Source organism: Leucoraja erinacea, chromosome 17 (assembly GCF_028641065.1).
Source record: "Leucoraja erinacea ecotype New England chromosome 17, Leri_hhj_1, whole genome shotgun sequence".
Lineage (NCBI taxonomy): Eukaryota > Metazoa > Chordata > Chondrichthyes > Rajiformes > Rajidae > Leucoraja > Leucoraja erinaceus.
In genome coordinates, this window is record NC_073393.1 from 25,302,240 (window position 1) to 25,318,099 (window position 15,860).

Consider the following 15,860-nt stretch of genomic DNA (forward strand, 5'->3'; position numbering starts at 1 on the left):
TAGACCATTCAGCCCATTGTGTCTGCTCCACCATTCAGTCGTGGTTGATCTATCTTTCCCCCTCAACCTCATTCTTCTACCATCTGCTACCTTTGACACCCTTGCTAATCAAGAACCTGTCAACCTCTGCTTTAAAAATATCCAATGACGTGGCCTCCAGCGCCAACTGTGGCAATGAATTCCACAGATTCTCCACCCTCTGAAGAAATTCCTCCTTTTATGTAAAGATATGTCCTAGACCCTGGTCCTGGGCTCGCCCACAAGTGAAAACATCCTCTCCACATCCAGTCCTTAGTTCCTTCTCTGGAATTATTTATCCATTCAAATTATGTTTCATACAAATTAATTTCTACTTTTTGCAAGGCTTTATTGATGATTTGCGTTCTGCTCGTCTTTTTTCAAGCTTGCTAATTTTGCTTTTTTTGGAGCTTAAACTCCCATTCCTGACCAGAAATATAATCTTGCAAAAATAAGGCTTTGTATGATCACTTTGCACATTTGCTCTTTTGTACTTGGACAGCTCCCAATTTCCCTTGAATTTTTCAATCTGACTTTTTTTTTTGTGATTTGCAGCATTCCAGGTATTCTGCATTGAGATTCTTGGGTTCTGTGGGTCCCACTTAATGCACTGGGTGACGTTAGCAGCCCATGCGTAACGATCAGCATGGCACTCACCGGAAGTCTCATCTACTGTTCTGTTCCATGATTCAAACCTCCTGAACAAATGGCACAAAGCTGTTAGCAGGAGGACGGTGACTGAATTTGTTAACATCAATAGATCCATAACATCTGTAGGATCTCCAAACTTCCTCTCTATAGGCAAGATGGGGAGAGGAAAAGGTGAATGCAAATTATGAAGATGGACTGAAGGAGATGGAAGGAGGACACTCTTTGGATATTAAATAAGAGGGAATTTTAATAACTTAAAGATTTAATGGCAAAGTTATAGTCATAGAATTATATTGCAGGCACTTTGGCTCAACTGATCTATGCTGACCAAGTTGGGTAAAGGGGGTAAGTGGATGGAAGTAAATTTTCAGGTGAGACGAAGAGGTGATATTACACTGCAGTACTTCAGTATTGAGAGAGCATATCCTGGACGGCTCCTCAAAGAAAGCCATATGGATAGTGATTAGGAACAATAAGGGAGCTGTCACTTTTCTGGAGGTATTTTATAGACTCCACCTCCCACCCCCTAAAACGGTAGAGAAAAAATATGTAAGCAGATCAGAGGGATTTAAAAAAAAATGGGGTTGTAGTACTTGGGGGTTTGAATTTCCTGAATAATAACTGGGATTGCCTGTCCATTAGAATTCGGTAGAATTTTAATGATGTGTTCAAGAGAGCTTTTAGACATGGTATGTAGGCAGACCAAAGAGGGTAGGAGCATTATTGGACCTCTGGCAAAGAAACCATTCCAGTGGAGAGAATTTTAGGAATCGTGGCCATACCTCCATATGTTTCACAAATGTAATGGAAAAAAGGTAGAAGATGGAAATAAATGTCTTAAATTGGGGGAAGGCCAATATCATTCAAATAAGGGAGGACCTGGCTAAGGTTGACTAGGGGCATCTACTTGCAGGCAATACCTCTGCCTAGCAAGAAGCATTCAAAGGATTAGCATAGATTGGGGTATCTTGGTTGGCATGCTATATGACTCTGAAGACATTTCTGGTTAATGTGTTACAGTAGCAACATTTGATTTGGAGCCAGATTGGGATTAAGTATGGATTGCAACCAATTTAAAATGTTGTGACATTTTGCTTCAGGAACATTTGTATATTGCCAAACTGGTTCAGATGACTAATGATGCAGACATACAGACTCCCAAATCTGTGCCCGCTATGCAAACTGATCTGACTGGGATGAATCTGCTCGGTGATCATTATTTTGGAAGATGGTTTACTTGAGTGACTCAGAAACAGTTTATGGCTGAATATTGATGCAATTTCCCCATTCTCTTTTTATTGGATTTAATGCAATTTTTAAATCGCTTTCAAGGCAGATGCAAGCACTGCAGAAACAAAATAGCTTGTAAATGAAAAACCGAGGAGGTGTGAAAGTGTAATGATTCCCCCAGTACCAGTTCTTAAACAAATGCAGCTTTGGTATCGTTTTTGTTAAAACACCTTCAGCAGTTATGGAGCTGCTGCCTCATAGCACCAGAGACATAGGTTCTATCCTAACCTTGGGTGTTATCCGTGTGGAGTTTGCACGTTCTCCCTGTGACCATGTAGGTTTCCTCCAGGTGCTCTGGTTCCCTTCCACATCCCAAAGAGTTGTGGGTTTGTGCCTTAATTGGCCTCTGTAAATTGCTCCTGAGTTGGACGTGGATGAGAAAGTGGGATAATGTAGAACTAGTGATAATGGGTGATAGATAATGAGCATGGATCCAGTGCGCCACAGGGAATGTTTCCATGCTGTATCCCTAAACTAAACGGGCAAATGCTGAGAAACTTCACCACCCACAGGCTCTCTTTAACCAGTGATGTTCTGTGTAGAATCAAGGAACTGCAGATTGCTAGTTTACAAAAAAAGACACAGTACTGGAATAACTCAGCGGGTCAAGCAGCATCCTGAGAAAACATGGAAAGGTGACGTATTGCGATTAAGAACAGGAGTAAAATAGATTGACAAGTAGGTGCAGGAATGTGAAGAAATGGCATGCAATTCTTGATTTGACTTTTAGACTTTAGAGTACAGTGCAGAAACAGGCACTTTAGCCCACAGAGTGCACAATGGCCAGCGATCCACCCTGTACACTAACACTATCTTACGTATTAGGGGCTTTTTTTACAACTTACCCAAGCCAATTAACTGACAAACCTACATATCCTTGTGGGAGGAAAGCAGAGAAACCAGAGAAAATCCACGTGGTCACAGGGAGAAAATTAAACTCCGTAAAGACAGCACCTGTAGTCATCATTGAACCCGGGCCTCTGGCACTGTAGGGCAGCAACTCTACCGCTGTGCCACTGGGCCGCCCTAATTGATCCTTAATCATGGCCATGAACTTGATTTGAAAATACCCAGATTTTGGTTTGATAGTTAGAAATCCGAGGGGAATATGTTGGTTGGTTATCATAACACAATTAACCAACAGGTGATGGAGTTAAGGACGTGAATTTCTGCCTGACAAGGATAAAGTGAGCTATTAATAACCTTATTCCTCAGTTGGCTAGAGGGCAGATTTTGCCCAGGTTCTGACAACTGATCCATTAACTAAGTGGACGACTGATCTATTAAATTTGTTGTCCTGTATTACGGAGCATTATTGCTGAGAATTGGAGGAAAGTGCAGTAAAAACCTTTCTTCAGCCTCTCCAAAATGCATGACGGCATGATGGCGCAGTGGTACTGCCTTACAGCGCAGTGACCCGGGTTCGATCCTGACTATGGGTGCTCTCTCTACGGAGTTTGTACGTTCTCCCTGTGACCGGGTAGGTTTTCTCCAGGTGCTCTGGTTTCCTTCCACACTCCAAAGATGTACAGGTTTGTACGTTAAATGGCTTCAGTAAAAATAATCACTTGTTCCTGCTGAGTAGGGCAGTGTTAATGCACTGGGTGTTCACTGCTCGGCACTGACTAGGTAAGCAGAAGAGCCCGTTTCAGTGCTGTATTTCTAAATTCTAAAATAAAGTCTAAATAGGACAACTTGACATTGCTAACCAATTTAACCCTACCCATGCCCATACCTGACCTATCTGTCCTTGGCCTCCTCCATTGTCAGGGTGAGCCCACACACAAACTGGAGGAACAGGACCTCCTACAACCCAAAAGTATCAACATTGAATTCTGCAATTTCAAACAATTCCCCTGTCACCCTCCTACCTAAACTAATCCCTGCATTCCCCAATTTCTGTTTTACACCCACCTCTCTTTCACTTCCCCTGTCCAATTTCACCCATATCCCACCCTCCAGCTTTACATTTCTATTCTCTTATCTGACGCCCTACTGTCTACTTTTCAACTTTAACCTTTGTTAATTTATCAATCTGACAATGATACCCCTATCATTTGCCAGGCTTTGTCCTACCCCCACCTCTCCAGCTTTCTCTCCCTACTCTTGTGTCTAAAGAAGGATCCAGACCTCTTCCCTTCATAGAAGACCAGCTGAGTTCACAGTGTCAGTAAAGAGAATTGGGGGTGTGTAAGAAGGAACTGGTAGATGCTGGTTTAAACCAAAGATGGACACAAAAAGCTGGAGTAACTCGGCAGGTCAAACATCCTCTCTGGAGAAAAGGAATAAGTGACGTTTCGGGTCGAGGCCCTTCTTCAGACCTGAAGAGCAGAACTGGGGGTCTTATCTTCTGCGGCCTCGAGGTCAGCTGCAGGAGGTGGCCTGGGCACAAAGGATGAAGTTGGCCGGGAGAGGAGAGGGATGAAGGTTCACTGGATGATCTGGATGGTGATGGCTGCAACAGGCCTTTATGGCCACCTGCAGCTGGAATCTTGCAAATGGCACCAAAACCTGCCGACTCTTGCATATGGATTCAGTGGGCTGTATCTATGCATAGATGGATAGCCTTATATTGTCATTCAGACCGAAGTCTGAACGAAATTGCAGCAGTCATACATATAAAACAATACAATAAAACAACAATAAACACATATTAACATCCACCACAGTGAGTCCACGTGTTACCTGATCTGGGCTTGTACTTATGTATGCCAATAATCTTACTGATCTGTATGCAAATAATTTCACTGTCACTTGGTACACGTGATGATAAAAAGAACCATTGAAACCGGCTGAATAATGAAAGGCCTGAACAGAGTGGATGCGGTGAGGATGTTTCCAGTAGTGGGAGAGTCAAGGACCAAAGGGCATAGCCTCATAATAAAAGGACGCACCTTTAGAATAGAGGTGAGAAGGAATTTCTTTAGCCAGAGGGTGATGAACCTGTGGAATTCATTGCCACAGACGGCTGTGGAGACAGTAAATAGATTTTTTAAGGCGGAGATTGAGAGATTCTTGATTAGTGCTGTGCCTGCCCCACTTATGCGACTTTTTCGGCGATTGCCAGCACGTGTCATAGGACGTGACAGGTTGCCGAAAATTTTCAACATGTTGAAAATCCAGCGGCAACCAGAACAAGGTACGACTCTTTGGGCGACTACGCACGACCACACAGGCTTCACCCTGCAACATGTAGCCAGGGTGTCACCTGTATGGTCGTGAGTAGTCTCCCTGTCACCCAAAGAGTCGTAGCGTCTTTCTGGTTGCCACTTAATTTTCAACATGTTCAACATCTTCGGCAACCTAGTTTTTTCGGTGCTGGTAGTTGCCGAAAACGTCACGTAAGTGGGACAGGCCCATTAGAGTGTCAGGGGTTATGGGGTGAAAGCAGGAGAACAGGGTTGAGAGGGAAAGATAGATTAACCATGATTGAATGGCAGAATAGACTTGATGGGCCGAATGGCCTACTTCTGCTCCTATGACATGGAAAAAAACCCATTGAGCCACTTTGTGGTTTGCTCAAGATTCCTGCATCTGCTGCCTCTTGTGTCTCTGATTTGAGGTCTTGTTTGTGGTGCAAAGGTTTGCCCTCCTAAGTGTGACCGCAGATTTTTAACCCCCTCCTTTCTGCGCAGGTTCCCACTCCGGAGATCCGGGCTCACAGTTTGTACTTCGACCTTTCAGCCTACGGGGTGGAGTTTGCCTCTTGCAACAAGGAAGCACCAAGCTCGCAACCCTCTGCCTTGAGGCCCGGCTCCCACCTGAAGATCTACGGCACTTTTCGGAACCGTTACATGGCACTCGCTTGCCCAACGACTGACTCCAAGGTGGTCAAATTCCTTCGTCACACGCCAAACTCCTCGGTGAGTAGAAGTCAAAACCCTCCTCTTCACCTTTCACTGCCCTTCTGTAGGCTCATTGAATTATCAATGCTTTGCTCAGTCCAGTAATAGCATTTACAATTTTTAATTCAAGCACAATGGTTATACCGCATCGGAGCTAAACATTACAAATCTGCACTCATTTCTGATAACTGAACACATCATAACTAACAAAACAAACAAACTATGCAATTACAACTAAAAGATGAAAGACTGAACATATATTTAGACTTTAGAGTTGCAATGCAGAAACAAGCCCTTTGGCTCACTGAGTCCATGTCGACCAGTGGTCACCCCATGGACTAGCACTATCCTACACACACGGGACAATTTACATTTTACCAAAGCCAATTAACCTACATATCTGCACGTCTTTGGGATGTGGGAGAAAACTGTTCCCGGAGAAAACCCACACAATCACAGGGAGAAATTACAAACTCCGTCCAGATAGCTACCTGTAGTCCGGATCGAACCTGGGTCTCTGGCGCTGTGAGGCAGCAACTCTACCGGTGCACCACCGTGCTGCCCTAAACTAGCAGACAAGACACTGGACATTCAACTAACAACTTCAGCACAGGACGCAATGCTGAAAAACAGGCTTTTTAAAATCTATATAGGGCGATTAGGATGTATTAAGTATCTTTGCACCAGCAAAGGATTATTGTTCGCAGTGCTGACTAGAATATCAGTTGTAACCTTGAGTTCACAAGCTGTTCTTAGTCACTTTCAGCAGTCGTTTTCAAGCAGTTAATGTTTTTGTTTTTTTTAATTAACTAACCCCAGGAATTCTCTGTAAACCCCTACACCCTCACTCTGCCAACATCCCTGAGGTAGCAAGTATATGAATGGTTCCAACTTTCCTCATCAGATATGCCTCCTCAAATGCCCTCTGCAAGTCGTGTACACAATCTACTGCATTTCTTCCTTACAATCAATCCTCTCTCTTGCATTTTCTCTCTCTTTTCTTCCCTTTTTCGTTCGCTCCATCACACCCCCTCCAAGACTTCATTTATGTTGCTCGTTCTCTATGAAGTGAAAGGTCTCCGTTGAAAGGATGATTTAGATTTTTATAGGTGTTGCTGGACTATTTTATACCAGTCAATTCATTGAATATGGAAGGAAATGTGTTGCTTGGTAGATAGGTATAAATACTTTACTCGCTAGTCCGAATTACTTAATGACTGACAGTAAAAGCATTTAACCTTCACTAACACTCAAACAGGCAAATTGCTTTTGAATGTGGCTCACTCTCCAGATGAATGTTTTATTAGAACTTTTTGTCAATCATAGTTGATCTGTCAAGATGAGTTGTAAGCTGAGTTGGAAGAATTAGACAAAAAAAGAGCTGGAATCAGATCAGGAATTTCCCTCCACTTCCTCCGTCAAAATTCCAACATCTTCACCCCTCCCTCCCACTTTCCATTTTTTTGTAAATTTAATTTGCTTTGAGAAATGTAGTATTTCTGGTTAGGTTAGCAACCATTGCCCATTCGTACTACTCGTCAATTGCATGACCTCCGAGTCAGTTTAGTGTCGCTGGGTGTCAGAAGTTATGGGGAGAAGGCAGGAGAATGTGATTAGGTAGGAGAGATAGATCGGCGATGATTGAATGGCAGAGTAGACTTGATGGGCCAAATGGTCTAATTCTACTATCACTTATGATCTTATGAACTTCATTGCCATGAGAGAAACAGTGCTGGTATTATTCAGTAGGTCAGGCAGCACCAATGGAGGGAATGGAAAGATAATATTTCAGGTCAGGACCTTTCTTCAGACTGTAGGAGTAGAGGGGTGATGGCTTTACTGGATGAAAACATACTATTTATACCATCTTGTCCATGCTGACCATGTTGACACTCTGGACCATTTCCTTTTGATCCACATCCCTCTAAACTCTCCCTACCCATATATCTTGGTCATGTTTTTAGGTATTTTTCTTTTCACTGTCGTGAATGATTTGTGTCATTTATGTTTTCCTTTTTCTGTGATTATCTGAGTCTATGTGCCTGTGGTGCTGGTGCAAGCAACATTTGTATTGCACCAGTAAATGTTACAGCACTTGTAACATTGTGCTTGTTCAAATGACTATAAACTCGACTTGCAGACACTTCTATGGTTTTGAAGAGGATTAGGTGGACTAGATAGTGAGGGTGATCTCAATGGCTGGCAAATTAAAGAAGCAGTGATCACAGGTTCAGAAGGGGCGGCACGGTGGTGCAGCGGCAGAGTTGCTGCCATATAGCGTCATAAAGCCGGGTTTGAACCTGACTATGGGTGCTGGCTATTACGGAGTATTACATTTTCCCCGTGACCGCGTGGGTTTTTCCTGGGTGCTGTGGTTTCCTCCAACATTCCAAAGACATACAGGTTTGTAGGTCAATTGAGTTGGTAAGATTGTAAATTGTCCCTAGTGTGTAAAAGTTGTACGGAGATCGCTGATCGGCGCGGATTCGGTGGTCCGAAGGGCCCGTTTCCTCACTGTATCTCGATAACTAAAGAAGGATGGAGTTTGCTGTTTCAAACGAGTTGGCAAAAATTTCTTCACACTGAAGAGCAAAACTATGGAACTTTCATACTTGCTGAAGGCAGTAAACTTCGTCATTAAGAATATGTACAAAAAACTGAGATATCCCTTAACGGCTTTAGCATTTGTGATATCTGAGGGGACAGGTGGATACAGGGGATTGAAGTGGATGATCTGCCATGACCAAGTTGAAGCAAGGCTGAATGATCTCCCTGATCTTCCGCTTCCCCCTGCCTATTCGGGCAAAACCTCTCTTCAATGTAGGAACAAACTGCAGAGATACAAAGAAACAAAGATGCTGGTTTATACCAAAGATAGACACAAGGTGCTGGAGAAACTCAATGGGTCAGGCAGCATCATTGGAGAAAAAGGAAAGTTGAGGTTTTGGGTTGGGCCATCCTTTCTCTCCAGAAATGCGGACTGACCCATTGAGTTACTCCAGCACCTTGTGTCTGTCTAGGACTGCTCTCTTTAAATTCATCTCCTCTGATAGACTTAAGAAAGAAACGATTGTCATTATCCGAGTAACAATAATCTCACCGTGTGCTCAGGCAATTCTCTTCGTTTTTCTGTGCTCTTATCCTTTAAATGGGGGTAATATCCAGTCCCAGGGATTCGACCATCGACAGCTGCAGAGCCCTGGTATCAAGCTTTGCCTCTTGGACGATGTTTAGTTGCGTCAAGCTGTCTTCTGAATAATGAGTGTGCAGCAGGGGGTAATGGAAAGGGCAGATAAATAAATATTGCAGCTACACTTTAACCACCCTGGGCTTTCTGCCCAGTTTCAATTCCACCTCACTCTGTTTAGCTAATGCAGCGCAAGTGATAAATCGTAAATCAGTTTCACTGTACCTTAATTGGTACATATGACAATAAAATACCCTTTGAACCTTTGAATCTTTGAATCCCTGACCCTTTTTGAACCTTTGAACCTTTGGTAATGAATTGATTGAGTGCTGATTTGGCATGTAGAAAGAAGCCATGCAACAGCTTGCATCCATCCATTCGCATTGATAAATCTGTTGTCCGTATAAAATTGTTGATGACGTCAGTCTGCTCATTGACTGATTTATTAATATATCATCTATAGACAAGTGCGCGCCCAGTTACCTAGTAACCACTAGGTAACAACACTCTGAAATAATCTGGTTAGAAAAGGAGAAATCTCTTCATAAATTGGCCAACAAATTATGGGTGAATGAAGAGGAGAGAAGAATTAATTCATTTGTTTAATTCATCAGTTAATTCAAAAGCTCGATCTCCATTGATGTTGAGTTTCTTAGAATTTCATGAGGTGTTGTTTTGCAGCCAAGTTGTATGTGATGTTGTGGCTTCAGTATTGGCTTTTTCCCAGATCATTGAGGTGTCTTAGCCAACTGGGGCAGTGGTTCAGTGGTTCAGGAAGCAAAGAGTAGGAGTAAACGGGTCCTTTTCACAATGGCAGGCAGTGACTAGTGGGGTACCCCAAGGCTCAGTACTGGGACCCCAGCTATTTACAATATATATTAATGATTTGGATGAGGGAATTGAAGGCAATATCTCCAAGTTTGCGGATGACACTAAGCTGGGGGGCAGTGTTAGCTGTGAGGAGGATGCTAGGAGACTGCAGGGTGACTTGGATAGGCTGGGTGAGTGGGCAAATGTTTGGCAGATGCAGTATAATGTGGATAAATGTGAGGTTATCCATTTTGGTGGCAAAAACAGGAAAGCAGACTATTATCTAAATGGTGGCCGATTCGGAAAGTGGGAGATGCAGCGAGACCTGGGTGTCATGGTACACCAGTCATTGAAGGTAGGCATGCAGGTGCAGCAGGCAGTAAAGAAAGCGAATGGTATGTTAGCTTTCATTGCAAAAGGATTTGAGTATAGGAGCAGAGAGGTTCTACTGCAGTTGTACAGGGTCTTGGTGAGACCACACCTGGAGTATTGCGTACAGTTTTGGTCTCCAAATCTGAGGAAGGACATTATTGCCATAGAGGGAGTGCAGAGACGGTTCACCAGACTGATTCCTGGGATGTCAGGACTGTCTTATGAAGAAAGACTGGATAGACTTGGTTTATACTCTCTAGAATTTAGAAGATTGAGAGGGGATCTTATAGAAACTTACAAAATTCTTAAGGGGTTGGACAGGCTAGATGCAGGAAGATTGTTCCCGATGTTAGGGAAGTCCAGGACAAGGGGTCACAGCTTAAGGATAAAGGGGAAATCCTTTAAAACCGAGATGAGAAGAACTTTTTTCACGCAGAGAGTGGTGAATCTCTGGAACTCTCTGCCACAGAGGGTAGTTGAGGCCAGTTCATTGGCTATATTTAAGAGGGAGTTAGATGTGGCCCTTGTGGCTAAGGGGATCAGGGGATATGGAGAGAAGGCAGGTACGGGATACTGAGTTGGATGATCAGCCATGATCATATTGAATGGCGGTGCAGGCTCGAAGGGCCGAATGGCCTACTCCTGCACCTAATTTCTATGTTTCTATGTTACTTTATTGTCACATATACCTCGGAACAGTGAAATTCCGTTTTTTGCATACAAATCAATAAAAATCCTACTATACTTGGGCACAGTTACACTTAAGTACAAGTGTAAGAATCGTAGATTGCACTGAGACAGTACAGAAGAGTTACTGTATTTCCGGCACCATTTTGTATGATTAAAGTCTGAGCTTGAGAGGCCTGAGCTATAGGGAGAGGTTGAGCACACTAGGACTAATTCCTTGGAGCACAGGAGGATGAGTGGTAATAGAAGCATAGAAAAATAGATACAGGAGTAAACCATTCGGCCCTTCGAGCCAGCACCACCATTTTATACGATCATGCCTGATCATTGAAAATCAGTACTGAGTTCCTGCATTTTCCCTTGATTCTTTTACACCTAAGAGCTAAAATTAACTCTCTCTCTTGAAAGCATCCACTCAATTGGGCTCTCCTGCCTTCTATGGCAGCAAATGCCACAGATTCATTACTCTCTGGGTGAAAACTTTTTTCCTCATCTCAGTCTTAAATGGGATACCCCTTATTATTCTTAAAATGTGATCCCTGGTTCTGGACTCCCCCCAACATGGGGAACATTTTTCCTGCATCTAGCCTGTCCAATCCTTTACGATTTATATGGTTTTATTTGATCCCCTCTCATTCTTCTAAATTCCAGATGGTGATTTTATAGAGATTCCAAAATCATGAGAAAAATAGACTGGGTAAACGCACAGAGTATTTTCCCAGAGTAGAGGAATTGAGAACCAAAGCACATGCGTTTATGGTGAGGTGGGGAAAGATTTAATAGGAACTTAAGGGGTAACTTTTTCACACAAAGAATGGTGGGTGTATGGAACAAGCTGCTGGAAGAGGTAGTTGAAGCAGGTACTATCGCAATGTTAAAGAAACATTTATACAGGTACATGGATAGGACAGGTTTAAAGGGATATGGGCCAAATACTGACCTCTCGGTCCTAGGCCTCCTCCATTGTCAGAGTGAGGCTAAATGCAAATTGGAGGACCAGCATCTCATATTTCGCTTGGGCAGCTTACCAAAATTGGTATGAATTTTGATTTATCTAACTTCAAATAACACTGACATTCCTTCTCTCTCCATCCCTCCCCCACCCAAGTTGCACCAGCTTCTCATTTTCACCCAACAAACAGCTAACAATGGCCCGTTTCCTTTATCATTGTTATATTTTTGCATATCTATCATTCATAGTTCTATATTTCTCTACATTGTCTATGTCTCTCATTTCCCTTTACTATGACTTTCTGTCTGAAGAAATGCTGCCTTAGCTACTCCAGCTTTTTGTGTCTATCTTGGGCCAAACACAGACAGGTGGGACTGGTGTAGATGGAACATGTTGATCGGTGTGGACAAGGGCCAAAGGCCCTGTTTCCACGCTATATGACTCTCTAGGTAGAAAGTTATTAATAATGTGGAGTCTTAACTTTGCCAAAAAGGGCTATGGACCCGGTGGCAGCATTGGATCAGGGCTGTAAGATCAGCCTGGTTTGGTGATGTTGTTGATGTCCTCCACTGCTCAGTGCTGCTGCAGGCCATATCCGATCCATGCCTTTGGCCACTTGGAGCAGTGGCTGATCTAATTGAGCCCCAGGCTGCTGCAAGGGCTCTAGTGGCCCACTCCACCAACATCATGACCCGGACACATCCACCCATGTATGTGACATAACTTGCCAGACTTTCTCCATCCCCACTACAATCAGTTTGAATTAGGGTCCAACTCAAAATGTTGCCTGTCCATTCCCTCCACAAATGCTGCCTGATCCACTGTGATACTCCAGCACTACATGTTTCACTCAAGATTCCCACATCTGCAGCTCCTTGTATCCCCAATATATGCAAGGTGTTGTGTGATTTATTTTGTAATTGATCAAAGAGAATTGATAGTGACTTTCAACTTCCTGCCAATTGGGGATATTAAAGATAGTTGTTTGCAATATGGCTAGGATTTTCCTGAATTTAATCAATATAAACCACTTGGTTGTTACATAATAGAAACATAGAAAATATGTCCAGGAGTAGGCCATTCGGCCCTTCAAGCCTGCACCGCCATTCAATATGATCATAGCTGATCATCCAACTCAGTATCCTGTACCTGCCTTCTCTCCATACCCCCTGATCCCTTTAGCTACAAGGGCCACATCTAACTCCCTCTAAAATAGAACTGGCCTCAACTACCTTTTGTGGCAGAGAATTCCAGAGATTCACCACTATCTGTGTGAAAAATGTTTTCCTCATCTCGGTCCTAAAAGATTTCCCCCTTATCCTTAAACTGTGACTCCTTGTTCTGGATTTCCCCAACATTGGGAACAGTCTTCCTGCATCTAGCCTGTCCAACCCCTTAAGAATTTTGTACGTTTCTATAAGATCCCCCCAGACATCCCAGGAATCAGTCTGGTGAACCTTCTCTGTACTCCCTCTATGGCAAGAATGTCTTTCCTCAGATTAGGAGACCAAAACTGTACGCAATACTCCAGGTATGGTCTCACCAAGACCCTGTACAACTGCAGTAGAACCACCCTGCTCCTATACTCAAATCCTTTTGCTATGCATATTCATAATATGAATACAGAAGACTTGTTATCCTAAGCAAAAGTTTTCTGGGAACATTTTACCGCTTACAGTATGCTTCAATGAATTCAATGACATTTCTATAATTCCGTAAGATAGCTGGCCCCATATTTTAATATACAATGGCAACATTCAGCTTTGCCAATGATGCTTGTTGACTTTTGATTATTTTTCTGTCAGCTCCTGATCTATCATGTGAGACAAGCTGTGTAAATTTGCTGATAATTCCTAAAAACAAAACCCATGCCATTTTCTCACATGGCAGATCACGGGTGGACAGGAAAGTTATCGAAAGCCAACGAGCGTCATGGGAGAAGCTGAGTGTTGCCATTGACGTGTGAGAAATGGGGTAAAGCCACAGTTACCGTAATCAGAATTGGGCTGTATTCCCCACGATAACTCCACAGAACCACGAGCTACTGAGTTGGTTCTTCTCCAACCACCACCCCAGGAAGGACAGGTCAGTGTATGACCTCTGGTCACTTGGGGTGGTGCAGCGGTAGAGTTGCTGCCACACGGCGCCAGAGACCTGGGTTCGATCCTGACTATGGATGCTGTCTGTACAGAGCTTGTACGTTGTCCCCATGACCAGGTGGATTTTCCCTGGGTGCTTCGGTATCTTCCCACATTCCAAAGCCATGCTGGTTTGTAGGTTAATTTGCTTCTGTATACTGTCCCTAGTGTGTAGGATAGTGCTAGCGTACAGAGTGATTGATAGTCAATGCAGACTCGGTGGGCCGAAGGGCTGTATCCCTAAAGTAAAGTCTAAATTCTCAGGCCTTAGACTTGCCCAGATGTTCTTTTGACAAAACGCTTTGTCAACAATATAGTCTAGTTTTGAAATAAAGCATGAAAACAGACCCTTTGGCCCACCGAGTCCGCGCCAACCAATGATTCTCTTACACTAGTACTATCCTACACACTAGGGACCATTTACAGAAGCCATGTAACCTACAAATCTGCACATCTTTGGAATATGGCAGGAAACCTGAGCACCCGGTGAAAACCCACATGGTCACAGGGAGAACGTACAAATTCTACACAGACTGCACACATAGGCACGATCGAACCCATGAATCTTGATCCCTGCACTATGCCTTTAACCCGTATCTCTCTCACCTTGAAGCTATGTCTTTGATATATTCACCCTGTGGGGGAGGGAGTTCTGATTGACTAACCTATTTAAAATTTAAATCTTTTGCATTCTTAATACTTTGTTTGACTGACGTTTCAAAAAAGAGATTTCAATAATTTACAAATTGGAATTGTCACTGTTCCATTTTTGTTTCTCAAAATGGAAAACATTGCAGAGTAATCTAACCCAGAAGCATGTCACCTTGATGTACTAACATGTCCCAATGTTAATAGCCCTGAGCTTGACATGCAATGAAGATTAGACAAAGATTAAGTACCTTGTTTCAAAGAAGTTAGTGTCATGAATTGTACAATTTGGACAGAGACTTGTATTAACATGGTGCCCTTCACTCCCCCTTTGAAATATTGTAACTGTAGTTTATAGCTGGTGAAATATGTGGTCGGTGTGACAATTTATGAAATACAGCACTTGAACTGTGCACAGCAGTCTCTCTGAATCTGCAAATCAAATAGTCAGTTTGTTAATCAAAAGCAGCGATGGAAATGGGTTTTAGGAACTAGAGGTACTCTAAGGTCCGTGAGGCTGAGGTTGGGAAGGTGGGGGGGGGTGGTTTTATGTGCGGTCATACCCATGTAAGAGTACAAGAATGCATAACTTGTTTATTGTGTATTAATAACATAGTTTATTGTGTATTATATATCATAGCTGCTTTCTTGCATCTCTCTCTCAGACAGACGAAAGCAATGATCATAGAGTGGAATAGATGACATTTTGAGTCAAGACCCTTCTTCAGACTGACAATCAAGAGAAAGGGAAACGGGAGATATAGACATATCTTCCATTCATTTGTCCTTAGTATTGTGTATATCTCTTGTTCCTCTTTCCCCTGATTCAGTCTGAAGAATGGTCTTGACCTGAAATGTCATCTATTCCACTCTATGATTGTTGCTTTCGTCCGACTGTCCGCTCGCCCTTGGATTAAGTAGCGCAGGATAAAGCTGTGGATTCACGCCATTCCCCTCCCATTCCCAATCTGACCTTTCTGTCCTGGGCCTCCTCCATTGTCAGTGAGGCCCAGTGCAAATTGGAGAAACAGCACCTCATATTTTGCTTGGGTAGCTTACACCCCAGCAGTATGAACATTGACTTCTGTAGTTTCAATAGCCCTTGCTTTCCCTCTCTCTCCATCCCTCCCCCTTCCCAGTTCTCCCTCCAGTCTTACACTCTCCGACTGCATTCTATCTCTGACCCACTCATCCCCGACATCAGTATGAAAAAGGGTCTCGACCCGAAACGTCACCCATTCCTTCTCTCCAGAGATGCTGCA

The 15,860-nt window shown here is 43.2% G+C and overlaps 1 protein-coding gene across 2 annotated transcripts in view; it reads left to right on the forward strand.

Annotated features, from left to right (window-relative positions):
• The window catches only part of si:dkey-234i14.6 (uncharacterized), a 74,635-nt gene that overhangs the window by 45,948 nt on the left and 12,827 nt on the right, over positions 1-15,860 (forward strand). For both annotated transcript variants that reach the window (XM_055648840.1, XM_055648841.1), the window contains one exon: positions 5,595-5,822. In XM_055648840.1, the coding sequence (XP_055504815.1) occupies positions 5,595-5,822 (228 nt within the window). The remainder of the gene's footprint in view (positions 1-5,594; positions 5,823-15,860) is intronic.